Source organism: Staurois parvus, unplaced genomic scaffold, assembly GCF_062004578.1.
Source record: "Staurois parvus isolate SC_StPar_1 unplaced genomic scaffold, SC_StPar_1.0 ptg000562l, whole genome shotgun sequence".
NCBI lineage: Eukaryota > Metazoa > Chordata > Amphibia > Anura > Ranidae > Staurois > Staurois parvus.
This window is the reverse complement of record NW_028318358.1, coordinates 10,432,077-10,454,643: the sequence shown is the minus strand read 5'-3', so window position 1 is coordinate 10,454,643 and position 22,567 is coordinate 10,432,077. Positions and strand designations below refer to the sequence as shown.

At 43.1% G+C, this 22,567-nt stretch overlaps 1 protein-coding gene across 1 annotated transcript in view; it reads right to left on the bottom strand.

Moving 5' to 3' along the window:
* ITGB7 (integrin subunit beta 7) overlaps positions 1-22,567 on the bottom strand; it is a 71,644-nt gene that overhangs the window by 14,186 nt on the left and 34,891 nt on the right. The window contains exons 5-12 of the mRNA XM_089691464.1: positions 20,773-20,868; positions 19,974-20,063; positions 18,769-18,906; positions 15,148-15,347; positions 13,416-13,627; positions 12,964-13,192; positions 3,677-3,885; positions 1,494-1,654 (exon numbers count right to left, since the gene is read on the bottom strand). Of these exons, the coding sequence (XP_089547590.1) occupies positions 1,494-1,654; positions 3,677-3,885; positions 12,964-13,192; positions 13,416-13,627; positions 15,148-15,347; positions 18,769-18,906; positions 19,974-20,063; positions 20,773-20,868 (1,335 nt within the window). The remainder of the gene's footprint in view (positions 1-1,493; positions 1,655-3,676; positions 3,886-12,963; positions 13,193-13,415; positions 13,628-15,147; positions 15,348-18,768; positions 18,907-19,973; positions 20,064-20,772; positions 20,869-22,567) is intronic.

The following is a 22,567-nucleotide window of genomic DNA, read 5'->3' as shown; positions in this document are numbered from 1 at the left end:
GAAACTCAGTCCATCAGTAAAGTAAATAGATTGTCAGGGAAAGAGTTATAAGAGTGTGTGAGCGAGCACATTACCCTCAATATGACAACCCAATGCCACGCAAAGAGATATAAGGACTCATTACAAACATTTCAGAATGGGACCCTTTTCTCTGCTTCTCACTCACTCTCATATACTACAGTTGTGCTCAAAAGTTTACATACCCTGGCATTAATTGTGAAATTTTGGCATTGATATTGAAAATATGACTGACCGTGCTAAAACTGCTCTTTTATTGAAGAATGATGAACATATGAATCCATTTATTATCAAATAGTTGTTTGGCTCCTTTTTAAATCATAAAGATAACAGAAATCACCCAAATGGCCAGGATCAAAAGTTTACATACCCTGGAATATTTGGCCTTGGTACAGACACACAAGGTGACACATAGAGGTTCATGTCCCACATCTGTGGCTTTTTAAATTGCAATTAGTGTCAGTGTATAAATAGTCAATGAGTTTGTTAGCTCTTACGTGGAAGCACTGACTAGGCTAGATACTGAGCCATGGGGATCAGAAAAGAGTTGTCAAAAGTCCTGCGTAACAACCACACTGTCAAAACAACCACACTGTCTTTTTCTTGTGGTTATCTATGGGTTTCCCTTTGTATCCCGAACAAATCTTCTGGAAGTTTTGGCTGCAATCTTTCTTGGTCTACCTGACCTTGGCATCAAGAGGTCCCCGAACTTTCCACATCTTAATAGGTGATTTAACTGTACTGATTGGCATATTCAAGGCTTTGGACATCTTTTTATGTCCTTTTCCATCTTTATAAAGTTCCATTACCTTGTTACGCAGGACTTTTGACAGTTCTTTTCTGATCCCCATGGCTCAGTATCTAGCCTAGTCAGTGCTTCCACGTAAGAGCCAACAAACTTATTGACTATTTATACACTGACACTAATTGCAATTTAAAAAGCCACAGATATGGGACATTAACCTCTAATTGGCATTTTAACCCGTGTGTGTCACCTTGTGTGTCTGTACCAAGGCCAAACATTCCAGGCTATGTAAACTTTTGATCCGGGCCATTTGGGTGATTTCTGTTATCATTATGATTTAAAAAGGAGCCAAACAACTATTTGATAATAAATGGCTTCATATGATCATCATCCTTCAATAAAAGAGCATTTTTTGGCATGGTCAGTCATATTTTCAATATCAATGCCAAAATTTCACAATTTCTGCCAGGGTATGTAAACTTTTGAACACAACTGTATGTATATTATACTGGTTTTATTTATTTTTATCTGCTCTGATTCATGGCATGTTTGTATAACTCTGCTTCTATTCTAGATTGCAATAAATGCACATTTTCATATATTGAGTGCTAGTCATGCGTCTCTTTTTGTTGTATTGAGATTGTAGTACCTGATTTTATGTCTATATTTTTGCTCTCATCTTGTAAGGTATGCTAGGATATATTCAACTATTAGTTGTAAAGCTTCTAACCTCATTCCATTGCTCAGTACTCCGGGCTTTCAGGAAGCGGTTGTATTCCTTACGATCATACACCTCCACGATGATCCGATACAAAACAATTAGGAGGAAGCCAAAGAATGCAATACCCAAAACCAGTCCCAGTATCAGACTTTTTGTCTGATCTTTAATCTCTGTAACAAGACAAAAATGTTTTTCCTTTTAATGTTAAAACATGAGCCTTTGATTGTTGCTTCATGATAAAAACAATATTCTTATAATTAAGTATTACATAAGCCAATCACCACATTGCTTCTTGTTTATTACATTCCATCAGGAGAACATACAATGTTGCATTTCCACTGGGTAATGAAATATAACTCTGGGGCAGAAATATGCATAGTTTACTTTAGTGAGATTTACGTGTGTGTATGTACATGTGTGTGTGTGTGTATGTATGTATGTATGTATGTATGTATATATATATATATATATATATATATATATATAGCAAGGCTGCACGCACATTCAGTTAATTTGGTGTGCTAAAAGACATCGTCCTGTGTACATCGGGAGCTGTGCAACTGGTGCTATTCTAACCACGTGCCGTGCATTACCCTGTCTGCTATTTCATCATGGACAGTAGGTTAGAACAAAGAGCAAACATGAAATTCTGTGTGAAAAAGGGCAAATCTGCCACAGAAACGTTTAATTTGGCAAGTCTACGGCGATGTTGCAATGAGAGTCGTTTGATATGTTTTGTGTGGCATGCCCGCTTTAAGAGCAGAATAACATCACCGGAAGACGACAGATCAGGAAGACATTCAACGAGCACAACCCCCAAAAATGCCCTCTTCCTGAAGATGAAGATCCAGCTCAAAGGTTGCTGTTTCCTTCACTGAAACTAAGGGGCCAAGCCCAATCCCTGATAAAAAAAGCCCACACCATCATCCCCCTCCACAAAACTTGGCACAATGCAGTCAGGCAAGCACCGGTCTCCTAGCTACCCGCAAAACCCAGACACGTCCATTGGATTGCCAGACACAGAAGCATGATTGGTCACTCGAGAAAACACTCTACAACTGCTCTAGAGTCCAATGGCGGCATACTTTACACCACTACATCCCACACTTTGCATTGCACTTGGTGATGCAAGGCTTGGATGCAGCTGTTCAGCCATGAAAGCCCATTCCTTGAAGCTCTTTATGCACTGTTGTGCTAATCTGAAGGCCACACGAAGTTTGGAGGTCTAGCTATTGACTCTGCAGTCAGTTGTTGACTTCTGCGCACTGTGCGCTTCAGCATGTGCTGACCCCACTCTGTCACTTTATGTGGCCTACCACTTCGTAGCTGAGTTGCTGTTGTTCACAGTTGGTTCCACTTTGTTATAATACCACTAACAGTTGACTGTGGAATATTTAGTAGCAAGGAAATTTCATGGATGGACCTATTGCACAGATGGCAACCTATCACGGTACCATGCTAGAATTCACTGAGCTCCTGAGAGCGACCCATTCTTTCACAAATGTTTGTAGAAGCAGTCTGCATGCCTAGGTGCTTGATTTTATACACCTGTGGCCATGGAGGTGATTGGAACACCTGAAACCAATGATTTGGAGGGGTGGCCCAATACTCTTAGCAATATAGTGTATATGTGTGTGTGTGTGTGTGTGTGTGTATATATATATATATATATATATATATATATATATATATACATATATAGTTATCAGTAGTATGTAAGCAAGAGTAAGAGTAAAACTAAAATCCCAGTTCAGCTTCTAACCACAGGTTAGCATTGAAGTCTTAACCCTATGCTGTACTGTCCTAGTGTCCTGCTGTACTTTGATGGTACCCTAGGGTTGCCACCTCATCCATTTAAACCCGAACACATATTAATTACACAGGTTCTAAGACTAATTTAATACAGATAAGGCATTATGTGAGTTTAATTACCACCTTAATCAGCCATAGAACCTGTACAATTGATTTGTGATATGTTTTAAAAGGATGTGTTGGCAACCCTATGGTAACCCCCCCCCTCCCCATTTCAGGAGCAGGCTGGCCAACATACAGTGTAAGGAAGTACTGTGTGTGGACAATTAGAACCAAATTTCACCCCAGTTTCTTTGCCACTGCCAGTTTTAGTAATGATTATTTAGGTTTCAGTTTTAAAAAATTAGACTAATTTTTAAATATATGCTTTTCATTATCACCTTCTCTTTTTTTCACAAGAATATGTATGCGTCCGGCCTCATCCGTATGAATCACAGCGAATGTGATGTCTTTCTCTGGACACCAGTCCTTAATTTCCTTCCTTTCAGACGCTGTGTCTTCTTCAAATGTGACAACAACATGAGAACAGGAGATGGTGCAGTTATCTATCATTGGTCCTGAACTAAATGCCTTGCATTCTGCGCAGTCTCTACAAGAACAAATCCACATGAGATGAACATATTATGCGTATTTGATAAACAGAAAACTAGCAAAAGATATGTTTGTATATATACAAAACCATTAAATATAAGTCCACTGTGAATCCCATTTCTCAGATGAGAAGATCTCTAAGGTTTAAGGAGGTCACTGAACAATGGATGCCTGCACAGCTTATCTATAGTCATACATACTCTGCAGTAAGGTGACTGCAATTTTCTTGCTGTTGCAGAAAACCACAGAGTGTCTAACCAACACAGGAAATTAGTTGTCTCATGCAGCCATACAGCAAACAAAGCTTTATCTAGCGACACATTTAGTCTCCCAGCTGAACATAACTTGCTTAATCAGTTTCTCTTAACTAGTAGCCGACCGCAGATAGCCGAATGACGGCTGCACTGCGGCCGGCCAGTTCTGAGTGGACGTCATATGACGTCCCACCAGAACGCGCTCTCCTGCACGCCCCAGGGGGCGCGCACCCTGCGATCTCCATGATCGCTGTGTCCTACGGACACAGCTGATCACGTGATATGGTAAAAGGCCAATCACAGCGGCCTTTTACCACCTGATCAGCGGTGTCCAATGACACGCTGATCACAGGGAAATGCAAGTGCCGGTTCTCGGCTGCACTTTCCTCACGCTGTCAGATTGTGAGGAAAGTACTGCCGAGAACGGGCAGTTGTCAGAGCGGGGATCGGCACCGATCATCAGGGCACTGATGATCAGTGCCCTGATGATCGGTGCCCAGCAGTGCTGCCCGCAAGTTCCGCCCACCTGTGCCCAGCAGTGCGCCCACTAACTCCGCCCACCTGTGCCCAGCAGATCACCCACCTGTGCCCAGCAGTGCACCCACCTGTGCCCAGCAGTGCATCCACCTGTGCCACTCTGCAGTGTCACACACCTGTGCCCAGAAGTGCCACCTACCTGTGCCCAGCAGTGCCACCCACCTGTGCCCACCCACCTGTGCCCACCAGTGCCACCCACCTGTGCCCACCAGTGCCACCCACCTGTGCCCACCCACCAGTGCTGCCCACCAGTGCCACCCACCAGTGCAGCCCAGCAGTGCTGCCAGTCAGTGCCACCAGTCAGTGCCCAGCGGTTGTGCCAGTCAGTGCCGCCAGTCAGTGCCCAGCAGTGATGCCAGTCAGTGCCGTCTATCAGTACCCATCATCAGTGTCACCTATCAGTGCCGCTTATCAGTGCTGCATATTAGTGCCGCCTATCCGTGACACAGCTGATCACGTGATATGGTAAAAGGCCAATCACAGCGGCCTTTTACCACCTGATCAGCGGTGTCCAATGACACGCTGATCACAGGGAAATGCAAGTGCCGGTTCTCGGCTGCACTTTCCTCACGCTGTCAGATTGTGAGGAAAGTACTGCCGAGAACGGGCAGTTGTCAGAGCGGGGATCGGCACCGATCATCAGGGCACTGATGATCAGTGCCCTGATGATCGGTGCCCAGCAGTGCTGCCCGCAAGTTCCGCCCACCTGTGCCCAGCAGTGCGCCCACTAACTCCGCCCACCTGTGCCCAGCAGATCACCCACCTGTGCCCAGCAGTGCACCCACCTGTGCCCAGCAGTGCATCCACCTGTGCCACTCTGCAGTGTCACACACCTGTGCCCAGAAGTGCCACCTACCTGTGCCCAGCAGTGCCACCCACCTGTGCCCACCCACCTGTGCCCACCAGTGCCACCCACCTGTGCCCACCAGTGCCACCCACCTGTGCCCACCCACCAGTGCTGCCCACCAGTGCCACCCACCAGTGCAGCCCAGCAGTGCTGCCAGTCAGTGCCACCAGTCAGTGCCCAGCGGTTGTGCCAGTCAGTGCCGCCAGTCAGTGCCCAGCAGTGATGCCAGTCAGTGCCGTCTATCAGTACCCATCATCAGTGTCACCTATCAGTGCCGCTTATCAGTGCTGCATATTAGTGCCGCCTATCCGTGACACCTCATTAGTGCTGTCTATCAGTACCGCCTATCCGTGCCACCTCATTAGTGCTGCCTATCAGTGCCCTTTAGTGCTGCCTATCAGTGCCACCTATCAGTGCCCATCAGTGCTGCCTCATCAACGCACATCAGTGAAGGAGAAAAATTACCTGTTTGAAAAATTTTATAATAGAAACAGAAACTTTTTTTTTTTTTTCAAATTTTTTGCAACTTTTTTATTTATAGCGCAAAAAGTAAAGCGCCCAGTGGTGATTAAATACCACCAAAAGAAACCTCTATTTGTGAGAAAAAAATGATCAAAATTTCATATGGGTACAATGTTGCATGACCGTGCAACTGTCAATCAAAGTGCGGCAGCGCTGAAAGCTGAAAATTGGCCTGGTAAAGAAGGGGGTATAAGTGCCTGGTAGGCAAGTGGTTAATAAGCAAATGACATTATTGGTGGAACAAACACTAGGCACCACTTGACCTACAACTCATAGATCCTTATGGTGGTGTTAAACCCCAAACGAAAAATGTAATATATTGCAGTTTAGCAATCATTAGATGTTGCTACATTAGTTTTCTTTTTTTTACGCTTTTTTTCACCTGGTGAACCTAGTCACCGTCTGTTTTCACCTGGTGATCCGGTCAGTAACACACCTCCTGTATTTAAGTGCCTCCACTCTGAGTGAAGGAGCAAATGGGCACCTTTTGGACAGCAGCACTGTTAGTATGGGGAGGAGGAAAGATGTACTAGAAGATTTAAATACGCAAAAACAAATTGAAACTGAACTCCACCTCAACTCAGTTATGCAAATATTACAATGCCTTTACAGGTGGATGTCAGTCTGGAGGGGTGAGCACCTAGGCAAGCTGCATTGCATGAAGACTGCCCTACACAATGCACACAAGTGATTCTGAGCCTCCATGTTTAAATGAACTGAAATCAATGAACAAAATGAGTGGCCCTTGAACTGTGAAGGAAAGACTAGATGATGCTGGACATCCACCTAGCCAGGAAATTAGACAGGCTCTATTTGACTAGCTGCAGTTTCTAATGTACACTATGAGAAGCTCACAGTGTGTGGTGAAATCATAGTAAGCAATTTCAGTAAACCATTTCTGTATAGTTGTCCCAGACTGAACGTAAGACTGGAGATCAGTTTTCACAAATGTCACAGTGCACACCTGAAAGGGCCTCTTGCATCACCTTACTGTCCAATGCTGAGGGAAAATTCACCTTGGCCTACACAGGTCAGTCATGTTACTAAAATTGATGAATAGCTAAGAGTATAGATCAATGGCTACACTGATGGAGCAAATGCTATACAAGTAGCATGTATTACAACATAGTAATTAACTGCACAATGCTCTCGTTCAGGGATCTCCAAACTTTCTAAACAAAGAGCCAGTTTACAGACTTTAGGGGGGCCAGACTGTAGCCATTGGGAGTAGAAATTGTCCTGGGATCAGTTGGAGTAAACAGTGCATCTTTGGCATTAGGGGAAGTAATTGCACACCACCATTAGTGTTAGTGGAAGGGATAGTGCCCCATTGTTGGTGTCAGTGAGAGGAATAGTGCCCCATTGTTGGTGTCAATGGGAGGAATAGTGCCCCATCATTGGTATCAATGGGAGGAATAGTGCCCCATTGTTGATGTCAGTAACAGGAATTATACCTCATTGTTGATGTTATTAGGAGGAATAGTGCCTTTATCCTGGTGTCAGTGGAAGGAATAGTGCCCCATTGTTGATGTCTTTAACAGGAATTATACCCCATTGTTGGTGTTAGTGGAAAAAAATAGTGTCTTGCATCAGTGGTAGAAAAAGTGCCCCAAAGGCCAGATAAAGGCAAGCAAAGGGTTGGATCCAGTTTGGAGACCACTGCTCTAGTTGATAAGCATTTAAATGCTACTAAATGCCATTACATTGCAAACTTCCTTGTAAAGTATAATGTCAGCCTCCATGTTTCTTTCAATGCAAGTTTGTCCTCTAAAAACATTGAAACACTTTAAAAAAAAAAAATCTGTATTTTATATGCTCCAAAGCATTGCCATTGAATGATCTTTACAATGAATTATCCATCATTCTTTTTTAGTATATCTGGTGATGTTTCCTAAATATCTAGAAGACTAACAAGACAGTCAATCACATAATGGTAAGGAATAGCAGATTTCCAGTAATTGCACTATGCGGTCTAATTGTAGCTGACCTGGATCTGGTAACAATCGCCACATGGGCATAAATAGACCATTATGTAACTTTTTGTGGTACCACAACAGGTTATTGTTGTTTGGTTGTAAACAGTTTTACTTTGTATTAGATGTTAAACACTGTTATTTCATCAAGTGTCTATTGTCTTCTCGCTGCACGTCTCCCTATCTAACATACTGATCTTGGCGGAAATAGTGGCTGTCCATGTTGGATTATATCAGCCCCCCCCCATTTCTTCTATAAGCTATAAACATTTGTGCTTGTGTGGTCTAAGCATGCATGTTTATGGCACAAAAGGTCTTTTGTCAGTCACGTTGCATCTTTCCTCCTGAATCATGGGTCTTAATTAAGATGGTCTTAATTGATAGCAGGAGAGTGGATCAGCAGCCAATATAACTTGTATTATTATTATTATACAGGATTTATATAGTTTGCTCAGCGCTGTACATTATAACATTATAATGGGAGACAGTACACGAGACAGTACAGTAACAATACAATTCAATACACGAGGGGTTCAAGGGCCCTGCTCCTTGGTGCTTACAATATAGGAGGGAGGGGATAGTGGTACAGGAGGAAATAGCAGTGGGGGATGGAGTGGTAGGAAGAGTGGAGGAGTTCAGAAATTAGCTGAGGGCGGGGTAGGCTTCCCTGAAGAGATAGGTTTTCAGAGTGCGCCTAAAGGTGAGGAGAGTAGGTGATAGTCTGATGGATTGGGGTAGGAAGTTTCAGAGGATGGGGGAAGCCCTGGAGAAGTCCTGGAGACGGGCATGGGAGGAGGAGACCAGGGAACTAGAGAGTAGGAGGTCTTGTGAGCAGCGGAGAGTACGTTTTGGGTGGTATTTGGATACCAGATCGGTGATGTAGTTTGGGGCAGTATTATGAACAGTTTTATACGTCAATGTTAGCATTTTGAATTTTATCCACTGGGCAATTGGAAGCCAGTGGAGGGATTGGCAGAGAGGGGTGGCGGATACTGAGCGGTTAGTAAGGTGGATGAGACTAGCCGCAGCATTCAAGATAAACTGAAGCGGGGATAGCCTGCGGTGAGGTAAGCCAATGAGGACGGAGTTACAGTAGTAGAGGCGAGATATAATGAGGGAGTGAATGAGTTGCTTCGTGGTTTCCGGGGTTAGGAACGGACGTATTTTGGAGATGTTGCAGAGGTGAAGTCTACATGAGTTTATCAGCGAATGGACCTGGGGCTGGAAGGACAGATTGGAGTTTAGGATGACACCTAGTACTCTGGCTTGAGGGGAGGGACTGATGGTGATGTTGTTGGTCTTGATGGAGAAGTCGGGGGGGGGGCGTGCAGGCTGGGGGGAAAACTAGGAGCTCAGTTTTGGAAAGATTTAGTTTGAGGAAGTGGAGTGACATCCAATCCGGTATGTAACTCAGTAGGCTTGTAATACGGGCGGAGACTAAAGGGGTGAGGTGAGGGGTAGAGAGATAGATTTGCGTGTCCTCGGCATAGAGATGGTAGTTGAAGCCGTGAGAGTGTATCAATTGGCCAAGGGAGGAGGTGTAGATGGAGAAGAGAAGGGATCCAAGGACAAAACCTTGAGGGACCCCTACAGAGAGAGGGAGTGAGGAGGAGGTGGCAGCGTTATAGGTAACACTGATGGAGAAGAGAAGGGGCTTGAGGACAGAACCTTGAGGGACCCCAACAGAGAGGGGGAGTGAAGAGGAGGTGGCAGCGTTATAGGTAACACTGAAGGAGCGCTGTGATAGATAGGAAGAGAGCCAGGAGAGAGCGGAGTCTCTGAGGTCAAGAGTGTAGTTTTTTGAGGAGGAGGGGGTGGTCAACCGTGTCGGTCGAAAGCTGCAGAGAGGTCGAGGAGTAGGAGCACTGAGTAGTGGCCATTAGCTTTGGTGGTTAGTAGGTCATTGGTGAGTTTGAGTAGGGCAGTTTCAGTGGAGTGTAGGGGGCGGAAACCAGACTGTAGGGGATCAAGGAGGTTGTTGTCGGTGAGGTGGGAACTCAGGCGATTATAAACTAAGCGCTCTAGGAGTTTGGATGTAAATGGCAGCAGGGAGATGGGTCTAAGTTTGTTCAAGTCAGTGGGATCCAGGGAGGGTTTTTTAATTATGGGAGTGATGTGTTTTAGAGGGGAATCTGCCGGTAGAGAGGGAAAGATTAAAGATGTGTGTGAGGGAGCGTAGGATGGAGGAAGAGGGTGATCGTAGGAGTTGTGAGGGGAAAGGGTCAAGGGGGCTTCAGAGAAGACCTTAGTGACCTCTTCAGTGGTAGCGAGGTCGAAGGAGTGGAGTGTTGAGGGGGTTTTAGTGTGAGGAATGCTAGGTGGGGTGGAAGTCTGGGCAGTGGCGATGTCCCTACGAATTACGTTGATCTTGTTTTTGAAGTGGTTAGCAATCTCGTGGGCGGTGAGTGAGGTACTGGGTGGAAGTGTGGGCGGAGAGAGTAGAGAGTTAAAAGTAGAGAAGAACCGGCAAGGACTGGAGGAGAAGGTATTAATGAGGGTAACAAAGTAGGCTTGCTTGGCAGCGTGAAGGGAGGAAGTGTAGTTTAGGAAGGCAGATTTACAGTGGTGCAAAAAAGTATTTAGTCAGCCACCAATTGTGCAAGTTTTCCCACTTAAAAAAATGAGAGAGGCCTGTAATTGGCCTGTAATTGGCATCATAGGTAGACCTCAACTATGAGAGACAAAATGAGAAAAAAAATCCAGACAATCACATTGGCTGATTTGGAAAAAATGTATTTGCAAATTATGGTGGAAAATAAGTATTTGGTCAATATCAAAAGTTCATCTCAATACTTTGTTATATATCCTTTGTTGGCAATGACAGAGCTCAAACGATTCCTGTAAGTCTTCACAAGGTTGGCACACACTGTTGCTGGTATGTTGGCCCATTCCTCCATGCAGATCTCCTCTAGAGCAGTGATGTTTTGGGGCTGTCGCTGGTCAACACGGACTTTCAACTCCCTCCAAAGGTTTTCTATGGGGTTGAGATCTGAAGACTGACTAGGCCAGTCCAGAACCTTGAAATGCTTCTTACGAAGCCACTCCTTCGTTGCCTGGGCGGTATGTTTAGGATCATTGTCATGTTGGAAGACCCAGCCACGTTTCATCTTCAATGCCCTTGCTGATGGAAGGAGGTTTGCACTCAAAATCTCACGATACATGGCCCATTCATTCTGTCCTGTACATGGATTAGTCGTCCTGGTCCCTTTGCGGAGAAACAGCCCCAAAGCATGATGTTGCCACCCCCATGCTTCACAGTAGGTATGGTGTTCTTTGGATGCAACTCAGCATTCTCTCTCCTCCAAACACGACGAGTTGTGTTTCTACCAAACAGTTCTATTTTGGTTTCATCTGACCATATGACATTCTCCCAATCCTCTTCTGGATCATCCAAATGCTCTCTAGCAAACTTCAGACGGGCCCGGACATGTGCTGGCTTAAGCAGGGGGACACGTCTGGCACTGCAGGATCTGAGTCCCTGGTGGCGTAGTGTGTTACTGATGGTAGCCTTTGTTACGTTGATTCCAGCTCTCTGCAGGTCATTCACTAGTTCACCCCATGTGGTCCTGGGATTTTTGCTCACCGTTCTTGTGATCATTTTGACCCCATGGGGTGAGATCTTGCGTGGAGCCCCAGATCGAGGGAGATTATCAGTGGCCTTGTATGTCTTCCATTTTCTAATTATTGCTCCCACAGTTGATTTGTTCACACCAAGCTGCTTGCCTATTGCAGATTCAGTCTTCCCAGCCTGGTGCAGGTCTACAATTTTGTTTCTGGTGTCCTTCGACAGCTCTTTGGTCTTCACCATAGTGGAGTTTGGAGTGTGACTGTTTGAGGTTGTGGACAGGTGTCTTTTATACTGATAACAAGTTCAAACAGGTGCCATTGATACAGGTAATGAGTGCAGGACAGAGGAGCCTCTTAAAGAAGAAGGTACAGGTCTGTGAGAGCCAGAAATCTTGCTTGTTTGTAGGTTACCAAATACTTATTTTCCACCATAATTTGCAAATAAATTCTTTCCAAATCGGAAAATGTGATTGTCTGGATTTTTTTTCTCATTTTGTCTCTCATAGTTGAGGTCTACCTATGATGCCAATTACAGGCCTCTCTCGTCTTTTTAAGCGGGAGAACTTGCACAATTGGTGGCTGACTAAATACGTTTTTGCCACACTGTATATCGGGTGAACACTTGTTGGGATCTGGTTTTGCGCCATAGTTGCTCCAGCGCACGACTGCGTCGTTTGAGATTTTTGGTATGGTCAAACTGCCAGGGTTGTAGCGGTCGGGGTCTAATGCTTCGTGTAGTTGGGGGTGCTAGCGAGTCTAGAGTGGCTGTTATAAGCAGTAGTGGCCAGGTCAGGGCAGGACAGGGGAAGGATACTGTTGTAAAGTTGGTCAGCAGCAGAGTGGAAAGGGGCAGGGTTCAAGTTGCGGAGGTTTCTGCTGGTGATGGTTTGACGTTTGGAGGGATAGGTGTTTGAGGACGAGGAGACTGTGAAAGTGATGAGATTGTGATCAGAGAGGGGAAATGGGGTGTTTGAGAGGTTATAGGGAGTACAGTGGTGGGAGAAGACAAGGTCTAAGGTATTTCCGTTGGAATGAGTGGAGGACTGAATACACTGCGTTAGTTCAAAAGAAGAGGTTAAGTGGAGGAGTTGGGATGTAGCCGGGTTATTGATGTTAATAGGGATGTTAAAGTCTCCGAGGATGATAGTGGCTAGCTCAGAGGAGAGAAAGTAGGGTAGCCAGGTGGCAAAGTCGTCGAGAAAGCAGGACACGGGGCCAGGAGGCCGGTAGATCACTGCAATCCTCAGGGAGGTTGGAGAGAATAGCCGGATGCAGTGGGTTTCGAAAGAAGAGAAGGATAGAGAGGGAGGGTTAGGGAGGACTTGAAAGGTGCTTAGAGGTGACATATTACTAGATTACCTTTCCAACAGTCTTACCTGTATATCTGGCATGGGGTCTTACACTGAAAGCATTCACTACACTTGTCGCTGGATTGGTATCCACTTTCACAGACACATTTGTTACATATACAGGTTCCATGGCCACTGCATATCTTTCCATCTGGTGTCTCACATTCTCTGGTCTCCAAACTGCATTCACAGGCATTGCCGATGAAATCTGAGTTGCATGTGCAGTTTCCACAGTTGCAGACCCCTCTGGAAAGACCTGCACATGAAATTAAAAATAATATTAGTTAGAGATTTCCATATCTATTAATGTCTGTGATTAGGCTGAATTCATCCTTTTGTCTTGTGAGCTATAAAACGCATACTTTACCGCACTACTGCAATGCATGGCTTTATGTACCTTGGCAAAGCATGTACATCTTGATTGAATTACTCATTTTCATTTCAAACTTTTTTTTAAGTGTTTTTGGATTTTAAAATACCTCCACAAAGCTGGCCATCATGTCTTTCACAGCTGGTATCATCACACTCGCAAAACTTTCCCCGAAAATTTTTGTCACATGTGCAGTGTCCGCATTCACACCTTCCATGCCCATTACAAGGCAGCAGTGAGCCACGCATAATGCAGTCTTCCTCTGAATCATATTTGTTTTTTGGACATTCGCAATGCTTTCCTCTATGCCCTTCTATGCAACTACAAAAAAAACATTGCATTTAGTAAAGGAACTGCAGCAACACAACAATGGCAGTGTACTTCATATCTGGCACAATTTATATAATTCTCATATGATATTGAACAAAACAAGAGCATAGAAATTCAATGCCTTTTCCAGCTGATTGTATTGATGGTGTGATGTTTGCAAAGCATGAGATCTCAGCTTCAGAACATTAGTACTGGAAGTGCTGGTTCAGGATAGGAATCTGTTTGTTACCAGTGCAGAGGGTCTCGGAGCAGGAGAAGTATTCAATAAAGGTGTAGGTTTACGGGGTGGTGTGAGGGTAACAGCTAGAGTTACATAGTTAGTCTGGCTGAAAAAAGAAAAAAGCCCATCCAGTTCAACCATAAAAAAAAAAGAAAAGTTATAATCCTATACCCACAGTTGATTCAGAGGAAGGAAAAAAACCCCCAGCAAAGCATGATTCAATTTGCTCCTGCAGGGAACAAAATTCCTTCCTGATGAGGGTGAAGATAGTTTAGTGTTAGGGTTATGAAGAGGATTAGTGTGATGGGGGCTTAGAGGTAGTTTATTGATCCCTGGGGTGAAAATTAGCAACGCTGATCTCCTGGCTCCTAATGCCCTGTACACACAATCAGAATATTGGATGAATGGTCGTCTGTTTTTTTGTTTTTTTGCATGCTAGTCTTATGTCAAAAATGAAGAGTTTACTAAAGTTACGAAAATTCTCGTACAACAGAATACAACTTCAGAAGTGATGTAATGCATTGAATTGTATTTTTTCATTTCCGAGCATGCATGGTCTTGGTCTCTTGATTTTTTTTTTTCGTACGAATACTTTACTGATTAAACGAAAATCGTTCACTCTGTTATTATACGAGAAACATTTTCGTACTTGTGACTTCGGATATTGTTGCATAAATTCTTGTGATAAGCTGTGTACTAACGATCAGATTATCATACGATCCTTACGAAAGCGTTTTTGTCATCCGATTCTCTGATCCTGCGTACCTAGGCATAATGCTAATATACTGTGATACTAATCTATGCAGCAGCTTACATTATATCTGTATGCAGATACATAGGGGTTTATTTACTAAAGCTGGAGAGTGCAAACTCAGGCTCACTTCTGCATAGAAATCAATCGGCTTCTAACATCAGCTTGTTCAATTAAGCTTTGGCAATTAAACCTGGATGCTGAGTGGTTTCTATGCAGAAGTGAGCATGGTTTTGCACTTTCTAGCTTTAGTAAATCAACCCCATACTGTCTTACTAATAAATATATAAATGTTCTGATGGTGCTTTTATATGCAAGGGGAAAAATATCTAAAGTTGTGGTGTGTCCAGGCAGTATGCCTCTCAATCTCCCTCAATCTAAAATTCATACTGAGAGATCAACTGCTTCTCTATGGATAACTTAATCCCTATTGTGTTTGGCTGAGTTTACAACACCAAATTAGTGTGGGCATATTAATGTGTTATGCAAGTTTGAATTTTTACATGTCATGAATCCAAGAAGAGGAGCATTCCTAGTTACCTGCAAACACCACAGCTGTAGTTCCCAAGTCCCTGATTGCAGTGGTTGGATAAAATCTCTTCATCATTACAATTACAGTCACATATTGGCTCAATGTCCACACTCAGCTCCTCGCTGAATCCTAGCACCCTCAGACGGAAGCTCTGTTTTCCATCCTGGCAGATCTTCTCATCTATCCATAATGTCACATCAAAATTTACCTGAAAGAAAATACAGTGTCATGTCGCATAGCTCGATTTGTCCCCAACACTTCTCCAATGTGCTTTTGGGGTTGTAGAGAATGGAGCACCTTGCTCTACATTTTGTGGACTTGACTTAAAGCGATCCATTTTTTAAATTCAAATATATGCATTGATTAGATGCATATTGAATGTACCTCTGGCGTGTAATCTGTGGGAGGCTCTGCTGCATAAACCTATTTTGACTCTAAACACCAGTGGAAGTGGGTGGGCTTTGTTTTCCCTGACAGCCCAGCAGACACTAGCCAAGGCTTGACATCAGCAATTCCTTCATCTGAGGTTAAACAATGCCTCATAGTGAACCATGGTCCATGAAAAGCTAACCTCTATTATGAAAGACACACACGCCCAATTCCTGAAGGTTTGGGAACCATGGGTGGCTTATAATGACAACTTGAACCTTGACCACTGTTTGCTCTTGATGTGTTGGCAATTTTGTGACTCTCAACCACAGGCCTAGGGTTGTAACCTGTGGGATTCTACTCTCCCTCTACACTCCCCCCCCCCTTTTTTCCCCTCTTTTCCCTGCCTCCTTTTCTCTCTTTTTTTCCTCCATTTTTATTGCCCGTTTTTGTTTTTTGCCTTTCCTTAACCCCCCTCTTTTGCAGGCTTGTAGAGAGCCTCGATCACTCTCTCCCCCCGGGTTTTGGGTGGTTCTGATCATGCACGACGTGCAAATCCCACATACTTGAGCACTTTTTTGTATTGACACGCATTCATGTTCTGGATGTATTGGTTACACCGGCGGTTACTGTTGTACCACCCATCTGCCTTTGTAACAGTAGACCAGTTGGCCCATTTCCTTTTTCTCTTTGTCTTTTATTGCCTCACTGGCACCTGTTACCTTTAACACCATTGTCTTTTGATGCCTATTTGCAATTTTGTTGTCCTCTGGCCCCTTGATGAGACCTTCCATCTCCCACACTGGGAGAGGTCTCCAACTGGGAGCTCTGAGCTATTCTTAGACCTGAGTATATAGCAATAATCTCACACCTGTGTAGTCCAGATTGCAGGTATAGCGCTAACTTGTTAGGGCCGCTGTGTTGTAGGCACCCCTAAACTTCTCTCTGCACAGCCAGGCAACAGGTATTTCTCACACAGACTTGCATCCAAGAGACAGTAACCAGTCCATGGTTTTGTTCTTTTATTAGGGGAAATCAACTTAAATAGGGATTAAGGAAAGCCCATTTGGCATGAGTCAATGAAGGGGAGACAACTTTCTTCCTATGTACAAAGGCAGATCCTGGACTGTTCTTTTCTTGAAAGCTGTCAGTAATTGCGGATCAGTGGCAACAGCCCTTTGTGGGCAAGGAACTAGCAGCCCCTCAAAAATCATCTTAACTTCTCGTAACCACATGCAGGGATATTTTATCTCCCCCTGCAGAGCTGCTCCCAGCTCCATGGCCTGTAAACATCACTACCAGCCCTCCTGGCTTCTCGAAGATCTCCTGGATAATGGATTGAACCCAGCGCTGTACTTAGAATGCTTGCTATGCATGGCAGTCTTTCCCTTTGTAGACCTCAGAAAGTGCTGCTGCACTCAATCTGTCCGCTTTGCTCCCTGCTGCTTCAGGATTCAATCCCATTCATGCTACACTGCTGAATGTAAGCTCCCGAGCCCAGCCTGGAGGCTCCCTCTCCCATAGACCTAGGGGACCCCTCCCACACACCAACAATCTCCTCAGCACTCCATCTTCCAGCCAACTCCCCTGTCAGCCTGACTCTCCCACATTTATAGGCCAGTCAACCATTCTGTAAAAAAGAAAGGAAACTGGGGGGGGGAGGACCCACTGGCACAGAAGTCCTAAAAGTCCTAATGAGAACAGCGACTAGAAAAATAATGTTTATTAGCAAAATTAAACAGAATTGAAAAACCAGACAACCTCCACCTAACACAGAAGTAGAAATAAAATGACAACGTTGTCATATGAAGGACAGCCCACGTTCCGGGATCCCAGACCCTCTGCCATGCACACATTCACACACAGAGCAGTCAGCCTACACAGAGGAATGGGATAGTTGGCGCGGATGGAAATGATAGAGCAATAAGGATGAAAACAGGAATGAGGTCAAGGAAGAAAGTGAATGGATATAGTGGAAAAAATATGGGGAAACAACATATACAGCAATGTCAATACACAGCAATAGCTCTAAGCATAGAATATTGGAGTATGATGCAAGATCTCAAAGGGTGTACATATCCTGTATGGAAAAGCAGCAATAAACAGGTGGAGTGAAAATGTCCAATAATTGAAGTGAAATTGGATATTATGCATGCTAACTCCCCTATTGGGGGTAAATGGTCACTATGTACTGCCAAATTCTCCAATCTTGAACGTAGCTTCATACAGAGGTAGAGTATGCACTTGGCTTGGAGCTATGTGGACAAATGGAGAGGCAGTAAGTGACTATGACCTGCTAATCACACAATGAATGTGGAGGTTGCAGATGATTTACAGAGTGTCATGCCAGGCTGGTATAGACCAGATAGGATCCTATGGAGATGACATGTATACAGAGTCTGGCAATGTACACTTGAAGTATATTTTATGAATATCCATTCAGTTTCTTGATAAAGTAAATACCTGGGCCTCCAAACCTGGGATTGGCTGGACTGCCATAAACATGCAGATTACTTCTCCACCCCGTCCTGCTTACTGACTTCTGGAAGGTTCCATGGTCCTCCAGAGTCAGGAGGAAGTGATAGAGCCACAGCCTGTTAAGTCATTCAGCTGACCTGCAATAACCCAGCCTCAATCACAGACACTCACAGTTACTGTGAGTCCTACACAATGATCTTACCTGCAATATACTACACTATTCTACTAGCACACTAGAGGGGGCTACACAGGTGTCTAGCAAAACCTGGATACAGGATTGAACGTTCCAATCCAGAGAGTCAAATCCACAGCTTTCTCTGCCCAGAAACACTAGCCTGGAGCATCGCATTCACCCTAAACGCGAATCCTGTGTCACATTTTCTATCTTCTCACAGGGACGGGGTCTCATCCTGTCACACTACCCATAGCTTATAATGTTATAGACTTTAGTAGACTGTACCGAACATCAGTACTATAGTTCTCAGGTGGAGTAAGAGTGCTACCATATTTCCAGAAACAAGCACCTACCACTACCTAACGCAGGGGTCTCATTATCACAGCTTGATTAATCAAGCAAGACACCATAGCATGGAGGAGGTGGGAACCAGACTTCATTGCAGAGATGTGGAAAATACCACACTGGGAGATCTGGACCACCAGTATTCAACCATAAGTAAAAAATCAGTTCTGTTTGACTTAAATATTGAACACTCCACAATTTTCCATCCAGATTTGACATGTTAAAGCTGCATAAAGTTATTCTTCCATCAAAAATCACTTACCATTTGTTTAATTTTTACACCAGAGCACTGCCCTCTTGATTGTCCCTCTTTAACAGAGTCAGGGCAGTGAGAATCATAAGAGATGTGAATTCCTTTTGGTAAATTTACATGTTCTAGGTTTACTGTGGAGGATAAACTCTGGAAAACAAGAAGAATGGTAAGAAATGTGCAGCAAACAATTAGAAATACTCTTGAACCTATGAAAGCTGAGATCGGATTGGTCACTGGTGCTAAGCATTTGAAAACCTGCTCTTCTTTTAAACAATTATACCTTTATCAAAGGTTACACTTTACTTGTCAATAATTTGTTCAAACTAATCATAGTATAAAATATAGCCATTGATGGATGAACATGGGAGCAGTTGGGTGTCTTTTCTCATTATGGCAGATTGCCATTGCAGAGTACAGCAGTTAACATTACAATAGGTTATGAAAATCAACATCCTTGTGTATAACACTCTTGGTGTATGGGGTACAACAGTATGATAATCTGCTGAAAGCATTTGAAGTGGACTGAGGAGCAATTACTGAAAAAACACTATTGGTTCCAGTGGAGTATAGTTCTGATTGCACCACCAAATGGTAAATTTCTATGTGGGAAGTGATGAGACTCTTGTTCAATCCCTGTTATGACAAATTGAATCTATTATCAGTAATATATGGTCCAATATGGTGCTGAAATAGCAGCAGTTTTTTTATTTTTCATGCCACTGAATTCATATTCTATCATTTAAATTTACCTTGCTATGTTAAAGGACTTCAAAGTGGCATGTCTTGAGAGCCAGGAAAGTCAGTCAAGGACATGATATGCAGCAATGTACATTGCTCTAATATTCATGCTTTAAAACCCATGCCTGGTGATTGACATCAACTACCTCCTAGTTTCTAGAAGGTGATGATAAGGCATGCTCTGCAGAACCTTCTACTCCTCTGTTGCTGCATATAATTGACCCCTACCTTTGCACCCAACAGCACAGCCCAAGTGGTGCTGGAACATGTAGTCCTTATCCTAACAAGCAGCATTTTCAGATTGGTAGAAGATGTGGTGCAGCACAGGAAGACAATCCATACATAATATTTAAGGTGTATAGCCCAGTATTTATACTTCTTAATCCAATAATACATTTCTACATATATTCAGTAATTGTATGTTTCTATTTTTATGCTGTTCAGAGATCAGCTTTAACAAATTACAAACTGCTTACATTGTAGGCTTGAGATATTAAATTAACCACATTGCTGGAATCCTCGGTCAGTTCTCCAACTGCAGATTTAGGAATCAAATTACTCAGCTCCTGCAAGTATATAATACGTGAAAATGCAAAGAAAACTCCCGCTGGGTACCATAATGACATTTTCTTACTATACCCACAAGGCTATTGCCATCATTTAGATCCTCCACACCTGCTTTTTAACCCCACATGGTTTCTGCAAACCTCCAAAACCATTGGAATGATGTGTGTAAGTCAATGGAATCATTATAGAGTTACAGAGAGGATAGACCTTAAAACAACTCTGTGTGTGATGCCTTTCTTGTGGCAAGGTGTTAGACTTTCTTACTTTTTAAAGGCTCTTTCAGACAGGTGAAAAGGAAGAGGTAAAAACAGGCAGCTGTGCCATGGTCTCACTGCCCCCCTCCCCAGCCATGGCTTGTTGGACTCAGGGAGCAGAGTTTGATGGGTCAAACACACCCACTGAATTCAACAGGGCCGCATCGCAAGCGCAAGTCAAGTCAAGCTCATAGTTGCAGGATGGTCCCTGTTGTAAAATGAACATTCAAAAATGTAAAGTACAAAATCAAAAAAGCAAGTGTTCGGGCTGGTCCTGAATGCCTGTGAACTGCTGCTATACTGCCCTTCAGTTTTTAAAAGGCAGTAAGCAGTACAGCTAATGTGAAAGAAGCCCTTACACCTCTGTCCTACTACCACTAAGCTTTTACTGGCTTGGCTATTCAAAGAATAGTAGAGGTGAAGTCCACAGTATTATTTAAAAACACATATGTACCTGATAGGTTGAAAGGACGGTGCTGGTAACTGCAAAAATAGGCTGGATGTTGGCAGCTGTGAGTATCTGGGAAAGATGTCCCACAGATGGATAATCCTGAAAAAGAAACATATTTAGACATTACAAAAAAATGGAAAAAAAAATGTTCTCCCTACTTAGGTGATGGCTAACGTTCAGGCAGCACTTCACACAATGTAGATTAGTAAAACACAGAGGATGCAAACTCTGCAACTTCTGTCATCAGAATACGAGCGTGCACCAGCTGCATATAATAAACCTAACCCTCCCTTTTTAGAATCCATATCCAAAGGACACAGCGGAATAAACAGCTTATTCAGCTTTGGGGCTCCCATGCACTCAAAAAGTTGCTGTAAGGTGTATATATAGGCACCTGGGAAAGCCTAAGTGTTATCTATGGGGACAGTTTGGGTAATGTGGCTACAAGAAAAATAATTGTTTAAATGTAGTAAATATTCAGGGGTGGTACACGAGCTACAACATTTCTTCCACAGCTAATAAAATGCTTGACCAAATATCTGTTCTTTTGCAAGCACTTCTTAGCTGCTGTAATTTGCATACTTTTAAATTGCACTAGTAATTCAGTGCAATATAATACAAGGGACGGTTGTGAAGGGAAACTGTGCAGAACGGTATCTGGATTAGAGATGTAATATTTCAGGACATTTTGAAGCCAAGGGAAAAAAGTTTTTTTCACCCCTGTTTTTTCCCAGACAAAAAGGATATTTTTGTAAACAAAAGTGGAAAAAAATTCAGCATGAAGTACTTTCAGAAATTGAAAGTCATTTTGTTACACTAGGAGTGTGAAATGTTGTGTATATAAAAGTATTATGCTTGAAATAAAAGTACAGCTTATGCAGTAAATAAACTAAACTTGCTTTTTCAAATCGTATTTTTTTTTCATCACAAATGGAATAAAAAGGACTGTATATCTTAAGATCATTTCGGCTATACCTGAGAACAGGTAACCACCCCTTTTCCCTAAAAAGCAACAAAAAAAGCATGAAACCATCAACATAAGAAAAAAAAAATCAGCACCAATAGCAGAAAGTGTTTCTGGACTAAGAACGCTAGAGAAAAAAGCTACTTGCACTTTCCTAATGGTCATCATCCTTTAATTCCATAAAGTATTTTTAATGTCTTTAGGGCAACTCTGGCATACAAGGATGTGTTTTGTCATCCTTGTAGCAATTGGAAAATAATATTTCTTCTTATAATATCTTAAAATTGCAGCTTTGCCTTCGGCAGAAATTGCACTGTGGAAATGTTTTCAAACTCTAGATGTTGGTCTCACCATTCTACAAAAAAACAATTTACTGACCAGACTATAGGTAAACATTATGCTGTGATGGTAGAGAACATTAATAGGAATCATTTAAAGGTTATAAAGATAAACTAATTTGTCAGATGAATGTACCCTTTACCTGTGCATTAAGGCTTAAGAGGAGGACAGAAACCATCATCTACTGCATCCCAACAATAATCCAATTGTAGGAGGTACAAGATGGAGTCCACAAGCAAACTAAACTGGAGGATTTTCTCTGCAGTCCCCTAGTGGCAGAAATGCATACTGTATTTCTCTTGTTTGAGAACTGCATTCAACTACAGTGTTACTTGAACTGTATTCCAGCATTTGCTTATTTTTATCTGGGAGAGCAATAATTTAGAACTTTACATAAAGTCTTAGAAATCTTCATGTTATTTAGTTTGAATACCATGTCATAGATATATGAATTATCATTGTAAAAGTACATATTCCACACTCTTTTTTCTTTTC